Source organism: Protopterus annectens, chromosome 13.part0, assembly GCF_019279795.1.
Source record: "Protopterus annectens isolate FY-2018-M chromosome 13.part0, PAN1.0, whole genome shotgun sequence".
NCBI classification, from domain to species: Eukaryota; Metazoa; Chordata; order Ceratodontiformes; family Protopteridae; genus Protopterus; species Protopterus annectens.
In genome coordinates, this window is record NC_056747.1 from 1,351,437,353 (window position 1) to 1,351,459,879 (window position 22,527).

Below are 22,527 nucleotides of genomic sequence, written 5' to 3' on the forward strand. Positions count from 1 at the left end.
TTGGCAATGTGATTATCAAAGGAGAGACTACTGTCCATCTGTGTCCCAAGGTCTCTTATCACACTTTTGGTGTTAAGTATACTGCCGCCTAAGTTGTAGTTTATGGGTACAGAGTTTTTACCAAAGGGGATGACACTGCACTTTTTGGCATTGAGCTTGAGGCCATGGCTTTGACACCAGGCATCTGTCTCAGTGAGGCCCTTTTGTAGGATGTCCACACCGTTAGGAGTTTTGATTATGGCTCCTAGTTTGCAAACTTCGTTAGCCAAAGACCTTCTGTGTTAGCCTGTACTTCAGAGAAGTAGATACCAAACAGGAGAGGACCCAGGACTGAACCCTGTGGTACTCCACTTGTCACTGGTCTGAAGTCGGATTTGAAGTTTGCTACTTTCACAGTGTGGGTTCTGTCAGTGAGCCAGTTGGCAACCCATCTTGTGACATAAGGATTTTTACCTAGTTTAGTGAGTTTATCTATAATTCCAGAGTGGGGGATGGTGTTGAAAGCCTTGGCAAGATCTAGATAGGCTGTGTGAACCACCTTAACCTTGTCTACGGCTTTGGTGACTGCTTCAAAGAAGTCTATCAGGTTTAGGAGACATGATCTGCCTTTTACAAATCTGAACTGGGTGGGGTCCAGAATTTGGAGATTACCAATGTCTTTGTTTATAAGTTCCATGATGATACGTTCCATGGCCTTGCAGACCAGGCTCGTCAGGCTAATGGGGCGGTAGTTCCCAGCATCCGTGGTGGCTCCTTGTGGAGTGGGATAACATCGCTGTGTGCCATTCAGCAGGCACAAAGCCTGAGGTGAGGCTGGGATTGAACATGGTACTTAGGTGGGGTGCCAGTTCGTTCTGTAGTTCGTGTAGAACGCAGCCTGGGATGTTGTGTGGTCCCATGGATGCTGTGTTCTTGGCTTTGGAGAGTGTTTTTTTTTACCTGTGCAACTGTGATTACAGGAACTTTGCATTCTTTTGATATAGAGATGGGCTCTTTAGGGGGTGAGAGGGGGGTAAATTTAGCACTGAACCTATCTGCCAGGATGTTGGCAATATCAGTTGGGTCTGTATATTTAGTGCCATTCTGCTGTAACTCAGAGCAGATCTGAATTTCTTAGACGGAGCCTTTAGAGGGAACATTTGAATAGAGATGCTATTCAAATGTGAGGTTTTAAACCCTAGGGATCATGTGGTTTACTTTAAACATTGAAGTATTAAATGTTTAATTACTTATAGTATGGTGATTACGAATATTAATAACTTCAGTTTGATAAATAAACACGTGCAATTTTTTTGTCATAGTTTTTCCTATATTGTTAAGAACATATGGATAGCTATACCTCTGCTGATTCAAGGTATATAAAGTATATTTCTTTCAATGTTAATGGTTTGAATAATAGTTGAAAAAAGGGGGAGTTTAAACACATATTTTAAAATGTTTAATCCCCAGGTGGTATTCTTACAAGAGACACATTTATTACAAGAAGACATAAATAGACTTAATACAAATATTTATTCAGTGCTTGTTAGCTTACATTATAAACAAAAGAAAGGAAGTATTGCAATTTTATGGAAATCTCTACATTAATACCTAAAATTATAAATATGTACACTGATAGATCTGAAATGTTTTGTCTAGTGTGATTGGATTAGGAGTTAAAGCAGTAAGCAACAGCTTGAGGAGATTGTGCAACAATCTAAAGGAAGTATAATTTTAGCTGGTGGCTTTAACTGCATTTTGAATGATTGTGATACTAATACAATAAGTAAGCGTAAGATACCAGAGTCATCTAAAGCATTATTAGACTTCATATGTTTAATACTAAAGACATGAATGCATTTTCAGAACCAAATTTATTATTTTTTGCACATTTTTCACAACAGTATGGAACTTTGTTTAGAATAGATAGTGCATGTTTCAAGTGATATAATGGATAAGGTTAAAGTTGTCAAATGTCCTTTATCTGGTCATAATATGGGTACATTTGAAATGAAAATAAATGCCAAAAATATGCATCAATTAGTATAATTCTATCATATATAACTAATCTGAAAGATTTTAAGGAATTTTCTAACAAAGAAATTCAGTCATTTATGAATGTAAATTTAACTGAAGATATATCTGAGATATATGTGTGGGATTCTTTAAAATCATATTTATATTGTAAAATCTTATTCTGGTCTATTAACAAGAAAAACAATGGAATAAAGAATTATTAGACCTACAAACACAAGTTGATAAACTTAATTAGATATTCAAAAGGGTAATAATTTTGCAAAAGAACTTGAGACAAAAAATATTTAGAGACATTACATCATAAAGCTATGATTAATTTAGAGAAAATTAAAATGAATTCTTGGGAATTCTTATTTTGTGGATTCTAAAAAATCAATGTCGGTTAACAAACAGAATAAAGAAGATTATTAAATTTAACCAAACAAAAGAAGTTTGTTTTCCTGGAACTAGAAAAACAGGTTTCACATTTAGAAGGCATTCTAGAAGCATTCAGAACACACTTTAGTTCATTTAATTTATATAATCCAAGAATAGAACCACTAAGAATAATAAAACTTTTTTAAGAAATATGTTTAAAAAAGTAATAGAAGATCAAATAAAATTAACAGATAAACCAATTTTAATGTTAAATCTCAGATTAATAAATTAAACAAAGCTCCTGGAATTCATGGCATTATTCCTGAGATATCAATTATTACCTACAGAAGCTGTGACAATATTAAGTCTTCACAGTGATTACAAAAGATAAAAATATCCCACCTTCTTGGAAATGTACATTAATTTCTCTAGTTTTAAAGCCAAATAAAGATGGAAAAGAATTTTCGTCTTATAGACCAATATCCCTATTAAATGTTGATAATAAGATTTTTTTATGGCAATATATGCTAACAGAATTAAACTTTTCTGCCTGTGCTGATTGATTAAAATCAGACTGGTTTCATATTTAACAAAAAATACACATGATAACATTAAAATAGTACTTACAATAATTGACTATATTAATATTGCAAAAGAAGATTTGACCCTAGTAAGTCAAGACATTAATAGTGCCTTTGATTCAGTTCATTGCGATTATTTGATGCTAGCATTAGAAAACTGTTTTTTAAAATTATTTTATACAGTTAGATTATATGAAAATTCTTTAGCCTATGTAAATTTGGATCATACACTTATAGACCAATTACAGTTACAAAAGATACTAAAAAGATGTCCATTGTCACCATTATTATTTGCCTTGGTCATAGAAGCATTTGAGGAATGCATCAGATCAAATAACATCAAATGTATACAGTTTAGTAATAATTTAAATTCTAAAATTCAGATGTTTGCAGATGATATTTTATTAACTGAATGATTATGGAAGCTCATTACAAGTTTTATTTGAGACAATGGAACTCTTTCAAAAATATCTGGACTTAAATTTAATAACTAAGATATTGCCTATCAGTTGGAATAAACATAATATAGATAAGGAATTTTCCAAATATATAATTCTAAATAATAGAATTGACTATCTAGGGATAATATCATAAGATGTTAATGAAATAGTAATTAATTATACTAATATTTTAAATAAAATTAAACATCTTGTGGATAGATGGAATATTTTTTACAATGGATGATATGTTTTTCTTAATTAAAATTATTTTTCCAAAAATATTGTTCCTTACTCGAGCTATTTCCTTATCTCTTTCTAAAGAATGTATACACAAATTCAATAACTAATGTTAAACTTTTTTATGCTATCCCAATAAACCTAGACTAATAATCTAAAAGATTGGATAACAGGTGGAATTGGCCTTGCAGATATAGAAATATATGCCTTATCATACATTAAGACAGTAATGTTTTGATTAAATTCTACTTATACTGCTAGATGGAAACAAATACAGTAATCCATGTGGTTAAAAATCAAAGCACTCATTGCCAGCCAAATTTAGTGGAATATTTCCAATAATTTTCATTGGTTGATAAGAGAATATATGTTAGAAAACAAAAATACCTATATGTCCTAAATATATATCTATTTCCTTAACTATATTTAAAAAGTATTTAAATAAAAAATTAGGATTTAGAGAATGGTCATTTTTGTTGTGTTCTACAGCATGTACACAAAATAACATTACCACCTTTGATGTTTCAAAAATGACTATACTTAGGGGAAAAAATCAATATATTGGCAACAACTAATACATATTGGGAAAGTTTACTCTATGGAGTATATTATGAGTAAATATGATATAAATAATGAAATGTGGCTAGAGAATAACGTTAAAGCAATTTAGTATTAGTAAACTAAAATTAATGCACGTATCTATTAAAGATACTATCCCTAAATTTATAGAGTTTATGATTATCATAGAAAACCAAACAGTAATAAGAAACGTCTACGTATCTAAAATAAAATAATAAAAATAAAAAAATCATATTATAAAAACTTTTGAGATTATTACAGCTCAGTTAATAATCATATCCCAGTGAAATTGATAAAAAAAAATAATTTTAACATCTTCAAAGCAAACAACTTTTTTTGTCGCGGTGGAAGTTATTCTCTTGGAAATGTATGCATAGAATCTTTTACTCCTCATAAAATGGAATTGATTTTTAAGAAAGATATAGGATGTTGGAGATGCAAATTAAAATTAAAAGCAGATTGGCAGAACATGTTTTACAAATGTAAATTGCTTATATGATTTTGGGGAAAATTTATTTATTTTTTTTTTTGCAAACTGTTTTTGACCAATTTTTGTTAGCTAAATATTTAATTTTGTTTAATGTTCCGATACCTAAATGTGTTCCCAGATCAAAATATCTACTTTTGTTGACTTTATTAGCTATTGCACTTAAAGTAATTACTATGAATTGGAAGAGTGAGACTTCTCCTTAGTTTAAATAATTCAAGAAGTTTGCACACGTATCTCAACTCAAAATATTTACAATCAAGATGAGAACTGATAGAATCTCTTCGTATCATAACTCCTGGTTAAAGGTTATTGAGATACTTGGGAAAATTGATTGTAATATGACATGAAATAGAATTATAATTTGAAGGATCAATATTTTTTAATAAGTAGACACTTTTGTAAATAGTTTTATTTTTAATTTATTGTTATGAAGATTTTCTATTTATGTAGTTAATTTGTTTTAAAAATGTATCTTTCTTTTTTCTGTTATGAATTGTTATACTTTTTAAACCTTAATAAAATGTTTGAGAAAATAGTCGGCAACCGTACAATAACAGAAAAGAAAACAAAAATATTAATTTTCAATTTTATGTTTGTATATTATATTAAATGTTTTTCTGTTTAACAATTATCATTCCATTCCAGTATTACATAAAGTGCTCAATTCCTACCTTCCCTTAAACTTATTATTCTGCATGCATTGTTCTCACAAATTCCAATTATTTTTAGTAATTTGCTCCTTTCCATTGCTAAAGACCCTACTGCCAGTAATTTTATCTTCTCTACCATATTCAGTATTTCAGTTAGAGATGATTTACAGTTTGATTTCCATTTTCTAATAACTGATTTTTTGGCAGCCAGTAGCATTAATCTTAGTAAAGCTTTACCACGTGTAGAAAATTCAGATAATTTACCCCAGCTCAAAAGAATAATTTCCTTCATTACAGCTGTTTGCTTCCTCAACATTTTGGACAGAGTACTCTGTGGGGAATTTTTTAAAATCTGTTAACTTGTTACAGTCCCAGAACACATGGTCCCAGTTATCTCTTGCTTTCTCATCACATTTTCAGCATTTGCTCTTTACTTGAGGAAGAATTATCTAAAGTCTGGTTGGGATATAAAAATACCTATGCAAACACTTTCAAGTGAAAATGCTAAACCTTCTGGACTTTGTTGCATACTTGTTTTCCATACAGACGTCCTTCCATTGTTTCTTTTTTTTCCATTCTCTCTTCCCAGTCTTTCCTAACCTCCCTGATTTGATTGTTATAGTTATGCAATATTTTAGATGCCTTACCAATTATCCCCTTTTAACAGAAGTTTCTGGTCTAGACTTAACTAAACACTCTACTAGAAATGGCCTTTCACTTAGCACTCTCCTGTCTCTTTATCTTTGCCTGTACTCTAGTGATCCCTTGTAGGGAAGGCAGCCTGTAGCTTGCAATCCAAACCTCTTATTGGCCTCATGCCACTCTATTACCTTTCGCTCTCTAGTTATTTGCTCCCAATACCTTGGTTCCATTGCCAGTTTACTCCAACAAATTCCAGCCCCCTCTTGCCCATTTTCTCTACCCGTACTTGCAGTCATCTCTTTTGGAAAAAATCTCACTTCTCCATTCCTGTCCTAGCTTAGTTTTTAGAATACTTCCTGTTACTTTATTAATAAAACTCTGAACTCTTAACACAGTTCTAGCAAATAGTAACCCACACCCCCCATATAGATCTGAGAATATTTCAGATCAGTCTAAAAACTGTTTGCAGTAAGCTCCCATAAATACATACATAAAACACAGTAGGTTAACCAGTGCCCTGGGTAGGCTTGTGCAAGATGACAAAGAGCACACTTTCAAGTTCCTGCTAATACAACAGCTAAAGAAAGACAGGGGAATGTCTACATTTACATTTGGACATTATTATACACACCATATATCTTGAGCATGCACAGGTTGTGGTTACATTATGTTTTAGCCTTTTATGTTTTTAAAGCTTTTATCAGTTTCATTAAATTGAACAATTAAACATGAGTAATTAGGGTGGGGTATGTGTATATAAAAATGGCTGGATGTTACATTCATTTGTTCTGATGAAGTCCCTTGCAGTTAGGGAAGAAAGCGCTTAACTTGTGTAATATTGTTGAACATGTGTTTTCGAACTGTTAGTGGTGCATTCCTACATCGTGCCTCTTTGTTCCATTTGCTGGTTTGGTTCTTCAAAAAATAAAGTGTAAAGAAATTCTACCACAAGGTTTCAATAGCCTTAGACGAGACAGAAAACAAAAACAAAACAAAAAAAAGCACATGGTGTATCTATACTACATAAAACCTCAATTGAGTTAGCTCCCTACAGCTCTGCTATACCCAGTGTGGTAATGCTGAGATACTAATAAAATCCCTCAAACTCAGCCCCCACAAAAGAATAGCCATTGCAGGTATGTGCATCCCCCCAGGCAATCGTATATCCACCCTAGGAAAGTATCCTTTACTGGATTTCTACCAATATATATCAGAAACCTATAATCATAGATGACACGAATATCAGTTGGATGAAACTTCACTGCAGCAACCCAACAGACAGTATACAATTATATGGCCCAACTAATCAGTACCTCAACAAGGTTCAACAGACAGTATACAATTGTATGGCTTTACCCAACTAATCAGTACCTCAACAAGGTTCAACAGACAGTCTTCTAAAGAAACCACTTTGGACCGGATATTTGCATGCCCATGGCCCCTACTGATTACCACATCAACAGCAACTCCCTAAGCGCACAACCTGTGGTGAGAGACCTGGGTACACAACTTGACAACAATCTCACATTTCACCATCATGTAGCGGCAGTGGTCAAAACAGCCTTTTACTTGGTTCATCTCATAAATAAAGGGATTGCATCCAGAAAAACGGAGGTTATTACTTCTCTGTACTCCTCCCTCATTAGGCCAATAATTGAGTACAGCACCCCATTTGGTATGTACCTGTCCAGAATACCTGCACCAACTGGAAAGGCCACAGAAATACCTCACAAAGGGAATCCATGGCCTCCAACACGTGTCCTGTATGGACAGGCTCAAATTGCTGTCATTCTACTCGGTATCGTACAGATTGCTCAGATGTGATCTGTGTATCGCCTATAAGGCAATCTCAGACCCTGATGTACTAGAGAAGCTCCATATCTGTAAGTCTAACTCCTCATGCATTACCCGATCAAAAGGCCTAAATCTAATATGTGACATTAACAAAACCTGCTGGAATAGACTCCGCAGACATTTCAAACAAAGTACGTCGTTGACCCTCTTCATGCATAACCTTGATGAGTGGATGGGAAACCACATATTTGTCCCAGGAGTTCCACCGGTGTCCCTCATTGACAGGGGCGACAGGTGCTGATTGAGGTTTCTTTTTTGGGGATAAACTATTGGTTAGTCTTGTAGGGGTTGCAGGTTCATTAGCCTAGTAATCGTGTATGATCCTGTACTACACAGGAAAAGCACTCATTTGATATTTCATCGAACTCCCTCAGCGATCACTTCCCCATTTATCTAATTAGACATAAAAGCAAAATTTTAAACATTTAAAAGAGGTAAGAAATTTAACCAGATTTCAAACTGAAACCTGTATCAGTACGTTGCAGCATTACAGCTGGAACATACTCACATAACGCCTCCTAGATGATGCAAGTCTAAAATTCAGTAACGTATTCCTAAGTATACTAAATAATCTAGCCCCCTTAGAACAAAAAGAATCAAAAGCAACCCTGCTTCGTGGTTCCAAAAAAACACAAAACTAATGGAAGAATGGGATAAAATGTAGAAAGTCTGCTAAAAAGCAAAATAAATTCCAAGTTGCAACAACTCAGAAAACTAAAAAAAATGTTAAATGCAGTATAAGACAGAACAAAAAAACTTTTATACTTAATTCCAGGACAAACACAAGACTATCCCAAAACATCCTGGAGATCAATAATAACCTGCTAAAACCTGGAAAAATAACTTTACCTGTCCCATCCACCCCAAACCAAAATGAGAGCATCTCCATCAGTTTTAACTCCCACTTTATTCAAATAATATCCTTAATAAAAACCTCAACCTCCACTCTAAATCTTCTGTCTCCACACCAGACAGCACTTACAGGCAGATCTTTCTCAAATAAAGCAGTCTCCACCTCCTTCATCAAAAAACTCCTTCAGAAACTAAAACCCACTACTGTAGCCTCTGACCATCTTTCTCCTGCATACATCAAGACTGTTGCAGAGGCTGTTGTGTTACCCTGTATCCATCTTAATAAACCACTCAGGAAAGAAGAACTATGTCTTCAGACTTTAGAAAAAAGTCCTTTATCATATTCTTACACAAGGGCGGCCCTTCCACAGACCTCTCTAACTTTAGACCCATTGCTGTTCTGTCTCCTGTGTCTAAAATCATGACGTGCACCCTTTCTCAACTAATTCAGTTGATCTACTCTCCACTACATGGCAGAGTGTCAGACCTCACCACAGCAACACTGCAGCCTATCTAAGTTTCACTGACACAGTTAATCACAATAGAAAATCTAGCAACCTGGTGTCCACCCGTTTCTTAGACATATCAAAAGTGTTTGATACTGTTAGCCACCAGAAACTGCTAGCCAAACTTTCAACAATAGGCCTCTCAGACTCTGGCCGTCACTGGTTCTGTATCTACTCGACCAGCAGACATCAGGCTGTTAAATGGGGATGGTGACCACTCTTCCTTCCTGCCAGTATCCGTAGTATGCATGGGTGTGTTAGAAGGATCACTCTTTGGCCCCGTTTACACTTCATTTTGTTTACAAATGACATGCGCGCAGCATCCATGCATGCTACAATAGTCCAATATAGCAGTGACTGTACGCTTGTATGCACAGCTAATGACCTTACCTTTAAACAACAAACACAACAGTCCTTATTGATTTAAAACTTGTCTGGTAAAGTCCCAGCTCCTCCTTACTGCCAAGAAAACAAAGCATTTCTAAACCCACAAACATCAATTCTCTGTAATCTCAAAGAACAATACGACATTTCAACAGGTAACCAATACCAAACTACTTAGGGTCTTTATATGTAACAATTTGAAATTCAACCATCATATTCTACAAGTTTGTTTGTTTGTGTCTTTCGGCTTTTCCCGGTTAGGGGTCGCCACAGCAGAACTCCGATAAGCTAATGATTGGTAGTGGATTTTTACGTACCGGGTTACCAGCCCTGGCGCACATCCTTCAACGAAGGCACGCCCCATTCACGTATGCCTCCACACAGAAGACGCTCTAGCTGAGAATCGAACGGGACAACGTCTTGCTATGAGGCGACAACGCTACCGCAGCACCACCATCATATTCTACAAGTAGTGAAAAAAAAAAAAAACAAAGTGCAAATTAGGCAGTCTCTGCTGAGCTAAACCTTTTTTTCATAGACTCTGCTGGGAAAGCTATTGGCTCTGCAGTCATAACTAAATTAACCTCCTCATTAGCGCTTACACTTCAGCAGTGCTAAAGTAACAATGACAAACGTACCCCACAGGTCGCATTACTGATCTGCTGTCAAAGATTTAAACTGGCTTGAAGCGTCGCATACACTTGCCTTTGCGCAGGTACTAGTAATCCACAAACAACTTAAAAAAACAGAGCAACATCCACACCTTGGATCACTCTTATGCCTATAAACACCTACTAGAATTCTTCAATCTGGGGACAAAATGCTACTTACCATAATCAAATCCAAAACTCCTGCTGGTGCCACAGTCCACTTCAGCTGCATTTGCTGGAAGTAGAATTCCCTTCCACTATCTCAGAGACAAACTAATTTCTTTCAGAGCTGAACTGAAACAACATTGTGCATACACATGGCTCTGTTCCTATGATACTCCATCAATAGATAGGTAATGTTATTCAATGTTATGGCTGCATTTTCCTGCTTAATGAAGGTTTAACTTTTTCTAAGTTTTTGTTTTTGTACTGTTAGTCACTGTCCATTGTGTTGGATCGGACAGGCTAATGAAGTAGTATACAGAGGTTCTGTACTTATCATAACAGTGATCCTCTTCATCCAAGTCAGTCCTAAATGATGTCCCACCCTCAATCCCCCATCCAAATTATCATGTTTTTGTCCTAGTGCATGTAATCTCTAGGCAACAAACTGGGTCTGACGGGGGAGGTTTACATGAATTATGGGAAAGTGTGAAGGAGCTCGCTGCACTGTGGTTGGATCGAATCTAAGGAACGGTGCGGTACTGCGCTGTCATATCACATGATGTTGGATGAAAAGGATCCAGCTTAACAGTAAGTACTTAACTTCTGTTTGTAAGATAGACGGTGCATAACAGAACCTTCCGCCCTGAATTACACTAAACACTATTGGACAACACGGCATGCGTGTCAAATTGTGATGGGCTTATGCTTTTCGTACAACTTTATTGAAATGTTAAGTATTTTTTGTGTAATTAAATTTACAGATTACATTGTAGCCTAGTGTATTATTTCATATTGTGTTTAATTTCTGTGAAAGTGTCTCTGAATTGTTGTGTACTCCAGTTAGTTTTGCATGTAATGTGTACCTTGACTCCATGTCATGGCTGAAAATGGTCCTTGGAATGGGCCCACTTACCTGGTTAACAAATAAATGCCACACATAACTTTTGCTCACAATTTCCTACCGGCTGTCATTCATGTACATACACGACTGTTATCCAAGAATCATTTAAGCAGAGAACTATATTACATTAAAGTTTACAGCAATAGAGCAACCTTTGTTTAAAAAAGTGCTTTGCGTCTCCGTTTAAATATGCCTGCTTGTTTGTGCCTCCCCAATCAAACATCAGCCGAGCTTTCATTGTCCCCTTTACTCTGCTTTTAATACACATACCTGCCTTTGGTTTGCATTTGTTTGAGGTAACAGTGGGAAAACAATTTTTGGTGGCGTGCACACCGGAGGTGTTAAACCATCTACCCATAACATCACATGAAGTCAAATAATTTCATTAAAGGTCAGAATGAATGACCTTTGGGTTATCATTCGTGTTAAACCATAAGCATTTCTGTTATAGATTAGTATTGTCTGTTGGGTCTGCATTTGAGGTGACGTTTTTAACTGTGTATTCCCCTATGTATTTCATAAGTGAAAAGAGGAGGGACAACCACCCCGACTTTGAAAACTGAATAAAAGATGCATTTGTTTGAAGTTATGTGCTAAATTCACTTGATGACTTGCCTGAATTCATATGACAGAACACAGACGGTCTACCTTTCCTTACTTAGCATTTGCTTTTTGTTTTTTAGCTCGGAAAGCAGAAGAGGAAGTTTTCCTCCTTTTTCAGGAGTCTTGTAATTGAACTTGACAAGGACCTGTATGGACCAGATAACCACCTGGTAGAAGTAAGACAAACCTCTTTTTTTTAACATTTTACATCAGACTGCCCCATATCTATTCAGAAGCTATGCAGTCTATTTCTTTAGCACTAATTGTTCATCTTTCTCCCACCATCACAATCTGATGATTGCTGTCACAATACTTCTCATTATGAGGTGATCTGCTTTGGATCACTCCGAGATGAGGTTGACTGATGGATAACCTGCCGGAATATCATAATTGTTTTCATGTTTAGTATGTATTAAGTCCTGTTTTCCAGAGTCTGCCCAGGGACATTCCTGAAGACCGTTCCTCAAACTGTTCAGGGATTCCTGGAAGTTAAATACTGCAGTGATTTTTATTGTGTAATAGTCAAAGTACACTGAATGTCAGATTACATACTTGGATATGCAGTGTACCATTTTAAATGTGGGTAGGTACCAAAATGAAACTCCTGCTCTTTGTAGCAGTTTTGTTTTTGTCATCTGTTTTTTTTTAGCTTGGATTTCATGTAACTATTATTTTGTAAATGGTTAAAACAGTAAATATTTAGAAAGAGATGCAGTTTGTAAAACATCTGTTTCTCCTGGCCTTGTTAACTTTGTGTACACACACACACACACTCACACACACATACACACATACACACACACACACATACACACATACACACACACACACACACACACACACACACACACGCGCGCGCATACACATATGTACATATCTACCTGTGTGTGTGTGTGTGTGTGTGTATATAAATAATATGTATATATGTGTGTGGGTCTACTGATTATTAGCAAATGACTCAAATATCCACACTCACAATGTTGACCAGAAGACACTGACATTGGAAATGTGATACTCTACGGTTGCACCAAGGAACAGCCTAAGCACATGCAAAAACTGAAATGCAAAACATAAGCACAAATCAATTTTTTAGAGAACACCCTCATGCCCCCTGCTAATTATATATACTAGGTTTGAGATTGCACAATATTGAAGAAAGTGCATGCCTATCGACCATCTGCTTAGTTGACCAAATTTTGATGACTAAAAAGGCATTAACAATAATCAGCATTCCCATATTTATTTATAGTGTGTGTGTGTATGTGTGTGTGTGTGTGTGTGTGTGTGTGTGTGTGTGTGTGTGTGTGTGCGCGCGCAGGTGTGTGTGTGTGTGTGTGCAGGTGTGTGAGTGTGTGTGTACGTATGTATGTATGTATTTATTTTCCTTTGTACATCCAGGGCTACACAGCCTCTGCATGCATTGTCTGCCACTCATTGTGAATATGTAAGGACAAAGCCACATGCCACTGTAAACAAATGCTTCTGTTCATACCTTTGACTTTCACATCATGTTCCTATAGTTGCCTTTGCTTACCTTCCACTGTTTATTATATTATGGAGGTATCTGTTGCCATTAATTCCCATCCCTGCATGACTATGCACATGTACCATCATTGCATAACTATGTGCATGTACCAACTATGCACATGTACCATCATTGCATGACTATGTGCATGTACCATCACTGCATGACTATGTGCATGTACCATCATTGCATAACTATGCACATGTACCATCATTGCATGACTATGTGCATGTACCATCATTGCATGACTATGTGCATGTACCATCATTGCATAACTATGCACATGTACCATCATTGCATGACTATGTGCATGTACCATCATTGCATGACTATGCGCATGTGCCATCATTGCATGACTATGCGCATGTGCCATCATTGCATGACTATGTGCATGTACCATCACTGCATGACTATGTGCATGTACCATCATTGCATGACTATGCGCATGTGCCATCATTGCATGACTATGTGCATGTACCATCATTGCATGACTATGCGCATGTGCCATCATTGCATGACTATGTGCATGTACCATCACTGCATGACTATGTGCATGTACCGTCATTGCATAACTGTGCTCATTTACACAAACCCTGTAGACTGTGGTTTCTTGTGTGGATGCAACAGGCCCCTTTGTAGGGAACTGAAAAATTTAGAGTTTAGAGAACTCTGGTGGCAAGAAGGGTTGGAAGCTTGTATGCTCCCTGTCCTGAACAATGTTAGTTATTAATTGTTTGTTAAAGAGGCCAGTAATTTATAGAAAACAAGAATGAGTTTTTAAAATTGTGGACAAAATATATTTGTCTTTATTCATATTTATATTCAGTATGAATGTTTACATCTGAACAACGTTTACTGTTTTTCAATATTTCTAAAAATGTTTGTAATTATTCTGATGGTCTTTTACAACTCAGATGAAAGTGCTAAATTCAGTTTGAATAAAAGTCTTTGTAGACAGTCTTGTTCGCTTTTTTATTTTATTAGTTGCAGCATTTGTACAAGCACTGAACAGATTCTGTGGTTCACTATGTTGGTTACTTTTTGTTGGTGAACTTGGGTTTGGTCATGTCTTCGTAGGACCTTTTTGGTCATTCCCATAGAGGGAAGATAAGGACACAACATGCCTGGTCAGTAATTTAACCAGGCTAGTTCAACTATTAACAGACAGAGGCATGGGATTTATCTAATGAGTATGCCAGCAACACTTATTTCTTGTTGAATTTACAAGTGAATAATTTCGTGATGTTCGCTATCACACCTGTCATAATATTTTTTGCAGTACACTTGCAGATAACCTTGGGTCTTTTTCCAGCTTTGATCAGTGGTTACTGGTGGACTTTTGCTTTTCAGGAGAGATGGACTTTCTTCAAGGGGGTTATCCACTTAAAACCTTCCTTTAGAAAACTGGTACAACCTTGGTATTTGTCATTGGTTCTGCAAGCTCTAACAGCTCCCCCCTTTGAACCTGCATCTTCATGTGATGTAAAATATCTCTCTTGGAAAACTTTGTTTCTGATTGCAATTACGTCGGCCAGAACTTCAAGCCTTATGCATCAAACCTCCATATCTTATCTTCCTTAAGGATAGGGTATCACTGAGAACTAATTCTTCCTTTTTACCAAAAGTGGTGCCAGAGTGGTCTGTCAACCAATCTATTGACCTTCTAGTGTTTTTTCCTAACCACTTTAATTTGTTTGTTTGTGTCTTTCGGCAAAACAGTTAGGGGTCGCCACAGCGGAACTCCGGTCTGCTAATGATTGGCAGTAGATTTTTTACGTGCCAAGTTTGCCAGCCCTGAAGCACAACCTTCAAAGTCGACCATGGGTCCTTGGTGACAGAAAATTGAAAACAAAATGTTGTTTAAACATCAGTCCCTTTAGTTGGACCAACTGCTTTTTTACGGAATGCATAAAGGTGAGAAGGGTACCTAAAGGGTTAAGGGTATGGAAAGACCCATTTGGGTTAATTAAGGATTCTGCATTGAATCAAGACCTGATCAACTTATTTTGATCTTATGGCACTAATTATAAAAGATAATGAAAGACCATTACATTTTGTGAACCAAGAGCTGCTGTCGTTAAACAACTCCATTACTAAATGCTTGAATTTGGTGTTGTACAAGGACGCATACACTGCTGTGTTCAAGAAAGTGGATGAGCATGTCAAAATTATTAAATCTCTTAAAAAAGGAGGGGCATATATGGCATCCTTGCCTGCTAAACAGGTTGGTCATATTGGAGAAATTGACAGCGAGTGAATAACAAAGTTGGATCTTTTACAGGCAGTGTTGCTGAAAAGGTGACAGTGCAAGCCCGCCCAGGACTGATTCAAGTGAAAGGGTCACCACACAAAACTTGTTGGCATACAGGGTTGAGGATTTTAGTCCTTCAGTGGAAAGACAACAAAAATCATCAAAATCCTTCAAGGAAAGGCAGGGATAGAGGCCATGGCCAAGCTCAGTGGACGAGATGACAGTGGTCGCCTTGTTAACGGGTATTGTACGAATTACAAACATAAACAATTTTAAGGCTTTCAGCTATATAGGAACTTTTGTTAATTTACATCACCATTTATTTGAAGTAGGATTTTAATTTGTTCATACTGCAAAGTTCAGTTTTTTGTGCATAAACTAAATTTGGCACTTGTATTTAACATCAAAAAGGTGTAGCTCAGCATGACAATTTATCTAGAAATAACATCCACAACCCCCCATTAATCTTTATTTGAAAAACAGCATGAACAAAGTTTAAGGAGGACACATGATGACCTCTGTAACAATGTGACTCACAGTGAACATTTTTTGTTACAAAGTTTAGCGGGGGACATGTCTCTGAGTTATTAATGTTGCCTATTGACTGTGGTGGAAAAATGCTTGAACTTAAACAATGGACAATCATATTAAAATATTTCCCTGAATGAAATTCATCTGTCTTAAAACAAGATTCATTTTGGTTAGAAGATTTATTGTTTGAGTAAAGAATTGATGTTACTTTGTATGAGTATTTAAAAGTGGACACACCTAGGGCTTCTACTATTTTTCTAAACCTGAAAATGCATAAGCATGTATTGAATCCCTTCTGAGACTGATTGTAGTGGTGAGAGAGAGTTCAAAATGGAACCTGTAAGTTTAGTGGTTGGGGGGATGTTTGTACAAATTTCTATGCGTCCTACAGGATTCCTGGCAGTTCTTAGAATTAATGTCGGGTATTTTAATGTGGAGATTTTTGTGACAAAGGACATCAGGGATTTATTTTGTGTTATTTCTAATGAAACAGGTGTAGGTTGATTTGAAGATCTTATAACAGATAACCTGCCTTATTCCATTTTGGATATTGATATACAAAAAGAAGCTCTATGTTTCGTTTTGCACAATAATTTTGTTATTTTTAAAGGAGAATTTCATCATCAAACAAAAAGAGTAACAGTGTGTGCTTCATGTGTCCCACACTGTGTGCTTCATGTGTCCCACGCTGTGTGCTTCATGTGTCCCACACTGTGTGCTTCATGTGTCCCACACTGTGTGCTTCATGTGTCCCACACTGTGTGCTTCATGTGTCCCACGCTGTGTGCTTCATGTGTCCCACGCTGTGTGCTTCATGTGTCCCACACTGTGTGCTTCATATGCCCCTGTCTATGCTAACCTACTACTGCCATATTGGGAGATTAGTGTTTCATTTTCTTTGTTGACTTGTCTCTGGGACATTTATTTAAGATACCCAGATGACATTTTTTTTATGGAAGGAGTCATCTTTGTTAGAAGGTTTTGTGACATTTTTTAATCAAAGTTCCAATTTTTTTAATTCACTTACAAATATTCCGATGACAGAATAGACTTTTTAGATGTCACTATATATAAAAACACATGAAAAGGTTGATGTTCATCACATTGATCACTGCTGCAATAGCTATACCTATATGGGTTATAGCCTGCCAGCCGGCCAGTTTCCAAAGCTTCAGGGCACCTTCCCTGAGCCGAAATGGGCAGCTCTGTCTGTGCTAACTAAAGACAAACTGGTTGTGAAGCCCTTCAGAGCTTTACTACCACTGAAAAGTCCGCTCCTCTGAGGCTTTTAAGGATCAATGGTCGGCTCGTGCTTTCCTTTGCTGGGCAGTTCTCTTTGGGGGGTAAAAACTTCCGTTTTCTTATTTGTGTTGCTGTTTTATCACTTTCCACTTCATGGAAATTATTTTAAAGCTAGGAGTGTTGTGTTTTATCAGGCTGTCATGAGACTGTAGTTTATTTTTAAATGGAGAGCTCACTTTTTCCTGTTTAAAGGTTGTGTAAAGTAACTGAAAACATTTTTTCTGTGGAGAAATTGAGCTTATTTTATTTTGTTGTGCTAGCATTGTGTTTTAAAGTGCTTTTCACTGTGTTTTCTGACAAAAAGATAGTGTTTGTAGACTGGTAGTGTTTACCGGCATTTGCTCTCCTGGGAAGAGGCACCATTTTTGTCTTGACCATGGTACAAACTCTCTGTCCCACTGTCTGTCCTTCTTTCAGCCACAAAAAAAAAAATGAGCAAACAGCCTTTGCCACCACAGCAGCTTAGCGATTTGCAGCTTTTGGATCCCCTCAGTGGGCAAGGGAGAGCCACCCTTGGTCCTGGGAGAGGGAACAGGGGAGGCTTCCCTGTTGTGTCAGAATGCTGTGCCCATCGCTGGGGAAGCAGCGGCTGCCATTAGTAGCACAGTTGGCCACATTTTTCCTGTCAAAAAAGAACTAGAAACGTAAGGATATATCTACTCCTCCTCAGATTTCTTTGGATAGGACTAGTTTACTGGTACTGGCTCAGGGTTTGAGTCAGGTGATTGATACTTCTTATACGGTGGTTTGTGGTAAAAAAAGGATAGATTCCTCTATTCCTGAAGAGATTTAGGATTCTGTATCTGAACGGGCAGATGCAGGGATGGATACAGAATTTTCTCCTCAGATTTCTGATCCAGACTCAAGAGAGCTCAGTTTCTGATTTTCCCAGTGGGGTATCATTGTCTGAGACTATTGTTGGAATGTTCCAGTATTTTAATGGGAGAACGCTATTTCTCAGTCCCTCAGAAAATTAGTTATTATAGAAGGATTTTACAGATCCTACAGACATTCCTCTTGTTCTGTCTGCTTTAGAATATGTGTGTATTTAATGCCTGCAGTTTTCCTGATAGTCAGCCAGCTGCCCGTGAACAAAGTAGAATATATTAAGTTATTCAGTCTTTTTAGTTTTTATACACTATTCCCAAACCTGACCCAGCAGATGTAGCTCTAGTTGATCCCACTGCTGCTAAGCACTTAGTTAATTTGATTCTACTCTTTCTGATAAAGATGGGAACATTGTTGATGGGTATGGGAAAATTTACATACTTCTACAACTTTGACTTTCAGATATTTGAATTGTCAGACTAATATGCTAGCTAGTTTGTTCTGACTAATTGTGAAGGTGTGAGGAATGTTTTATCTGCAGTTTACTATGAGGAAAATGTGTTCTAACCAGTTTAGTTTCTTCTGTTGCACAAATTTTTGCAGTGTGTGTATGTGTAGGACCCTGTTGATGCTTGTTCCAGCGCTGTGGCTGTGGTGCAGCTGTGATCAGCTTTGCATGGCTGCATTCTCAGGAACTGCCAGACAATGTAAAAATGAGATTTTAAATTCACCCTTGGATAGAGATTTAGTGTTTGCCCACTCTACTGCAGAGGTGATCAAAAAGTGTGAATAAAGGGGCAAGCTGATCCAGGGACTGTCTTAAGATTTTCATTTCTCATTTTCCAAAGTGTTTTCTATCTCCTGATCCAGTTTTGGGGAAAAGCAGAATAAACAGTTTCAACAAAATGCAGGTAAACAGATGTTTAAGAAGAAATGGTAAGGGGGTTCCAAAAAGAAGGCCCAGCCCCCCCCCCCCATAACCAAGGATAGTCCAACAAGTCTGAATGACTTTCTGACCCTCTCCCATCCTGGACCATTTTTTCCTTCCAGAAGGTTCATCTCTGTTTTTCTCTTTGGCAGCAGACAGTTTGACAGATGGGTTCTGAAAATCATTCGTCAAGCTTACAGATGGCAGTGGCAGGAAATTCCTTCTTTCCAACGGATCATTCCTCATTCTCCAGATCAGACTGTGTTTCCACCCATTCCTCAATTGTTGTCCCAAGGAGTGGTAGAACCAGTTCCTAATTCCCAGGTGGGGAATGTTTTTTTAATTAAAGGATGTTCTTAGTACCAAAGAAACAAAATGGTTGGAGACCAGTTCTGGAGCTTTCTTTCCTAAATCTGTTTGTGATAGTGCCAAATTCAAAATGATGCCCCTTCACAACTTGTTACTACTTCCTCTTTCAAATTTCCTGGTAACACTAGACTTAAAAGATGCTTATCGTCACATCCCTATTAATTCAGACTTCAGACTTTTCTTAAGGTTTTGTTTGTTTAGATCACATTATCAGTTCTCTGCCTTACCCATTGGAATACACACTACACCAGGAGTGTTCACAAAGTGTCTAGATCCAGTTACAACTCATTGCAGGGTACGGGGTATCCACATTTTTCCATATTTCGATTTTTTGCTCATCTTTGCAGAGTCTTTTCAAAGTGTAAGGAATCTCCCACTTGGGTGAGAGAGATCTCTTATACGAGCTGGGATTCCAAGAGAACATTCAAAAGTCTTTCTTGACTCCTTCACGTAGGATTGTATTCTGGAATGTCAACTAAACACCTCAGTTCAAAGAACTGTTCTTTCACAGGAAAAATAGATCTATATCTAAATAGGTTTTCCACTCAGACTTCAGCCACTGCAAGGGAATACCTCAGGATTTTGGGTCTCATGGCATCTAGGATTCTCTTGATACAGTGGTATCTGAATTCTCTTTGGTTCCCAGCACCTACACCCTTCATCTTTTCAAACCCCATTACTGGGGGTTTGTCAGAAGAGAAGTCATTTGTCGGATACATTTATCCTGAAATCCAGATTCTCCCTTTCTTCCTCCCGGATCCAAAGCAGTCCGTCCCCAGAAATGCCTCAGACTTTGCTTGGGGAGCAGTTTCATGAGAGAGAAGAGGGCACGTGGTATGGAACACCAAGGACAGATGCAATCACATAAATGTAAAGTAAATGCTTGCCCTGATCAAGACACTCAACTCTCTGAATCATCTTTGGTCCACAGGACCTCTTCAAGTGGTTACAGACAATACCACACTCGTGGTACATCAACAAGCAAGGAGGAAATAGGTTGTACCCCCTTTGCAGACTAGCCAAATTAACTAAGGATATAGTTTCACATCACAACCTCACTGTAGAGGCATCTTACATTCCATCAAAGCAAAATTGTGTGGGGATCATTCAAGATTTAATCCATTTGTGGGGAATTCCTCAAGCAGATATATTTGCTCCTCTCTGAACAATCAACTGGCAAGATTCTGTTCAAAGACTCCATGCAAGAAGGCCTGGAAGACAGATGCCCTTTTCTTTTCTTTTCTTTGGACAGGAATATTCCTGTATGCTTTTTCACCCTTTCCACTAATCCAGAGTACTTCTGAATTATTCAGAAGGAATCCCCAAAATCATTGTAGTGACTCCATTCTGGCTCAGGCAGCAGAGGTTCTCCCTTCTTTTGGAAATGGTCAGGGGCAATTTCAAGATGTTTCCTCACATAATGGATCTACGCACACAAGAACACGGATGTCTGATGCACCCTGACATCAATCAATCAATCACATGTTTACTGAGGACATACAGCAGGTACTAATGGAAGCAAGAAAGCCGCTGCTAGAAAATTCCGTTAGCAAATGGAAAAGATTTTCTAGTTGGTGCCAACAACATAAGCAGCACTCATTCAGGGCTGTCTGTCCTCTGGTTTTAAAAATTTTTGTGTGAGTTATCTTACGGCCTTTCTTACTTCTGCATCGTGGTTTATTTATCTGTCATTTCAGCATGGCTGCCCATTGATCTGCCTCTTTCAATGCAGTCTCATGTCAAAATGTTTTTGAAAGGGGTTTGCATAACGGGGCTTCAAAAAAAAAAAAAAAAAACTGGTGGCCCCTCTTTGGAATCTTATTTTTGTCTTAGAGAAGTTAACACTTCCTCCATTTGAACCAGCTAACCTTTCTGACTTGAGGTTCTTAACATGGAAAAATGTTTTACTGATCCTCTGCAATAATTAATCCATATGTTTATTATGAAATATTCAGATAAACAACAGACAAAAACAGAAAGTGTACTTCAATTCAAGCAAAGCAAAATATATACAAAATGGTACCAAACTAGTTACCAATTAAATGTGAAATATTGTGATCAAATGTACTTTAAGAAGTCCAGGAGTTTTGGAGGATCCATGTTTTTAGCACCTGAACAGAAAAAGTCGGTGAGTAGGATTTCCCAGTTCTGGCCTCAGTACGACGACTCCTCCATAAAGTATTAATGATGGAAACTAGCAAAACGTCCACGTGTAATAGTGTCCCATGGCTGACCAAAACTGGCATAAAGACATTTGTCCACTGTCACAGGAAAAAGATGCATTAAAATTATAATAATGGGATATGTAATCCCACAGTGGTTGAGCCCGCCTACAGGTAATAAAAATATGTTCAGCATCTTTTATGCCGTCACAATCTGTTCGAAAGCATGAGCGCTGTTCAGTTGGTCGAAGAAAGAAATAGCCCTTCGAGGGAAGCCTGTCTAATGATCAACGCCATGAAAGTCTTTCCATTGTGGGAAGAATGATACTTTACCACCTGTCCTTCAAGCCGTGATCACGAACACTGAAATAATGTTCGTAGGCATTGATAGCATGTCCGTTGTTCTGTAGTTGAAAGTACCACTGTTTGAAAGTCTTTGGTGACTTTGTGATGCCAAAGAAAAAGTTGAATGTTTGCTAATTCTGGCTGTTTCGTTCCGGTCCTTTTGCCTGATAAAGAAGCAGTCCAGAATCTGCCCTTGAAAGCAAATAATAATCTCCCCAACAGTGCTAAATCATCAGACAAAATATGTTTTAATAAAGGGAATAGAAAGATTGTATGTAAAAATAAACCAGGATGTAAAAATGAAAAAAACACCTTTATGTGGAGGTGAATATAAGGCGCCATTTTTACAGGGTTAAGGGTGATGCCCCAGAAAAAGCCA

General features: G+C 37.2%; 1 protein-coding gene across 1 annotated transcript in view; it reads left to right on the top strand.

The window, feature by feature from the left end:
• The window catches only part of SMARCD2 (SWI/SNF related, matrix associated, actin dependent regulator of chromatin, subfamily d, member 2), a 654,116-nt gene that overhangs the window by 260,982 nt on the left and 370,607 nt on the right, over window positions 1-22,527 (top strand). Inside the window, exon 6 of the mRNA XM_044055380.1 lies at window positions 11,988-12,083. Coding sequence (XP_043911315.1) covers window positions 11,988-12,083 — 96 coding nt within the window. The remainder of the gene's footprint in view (window positions 1-11,987; window positions 12,084-22,527) is intronic.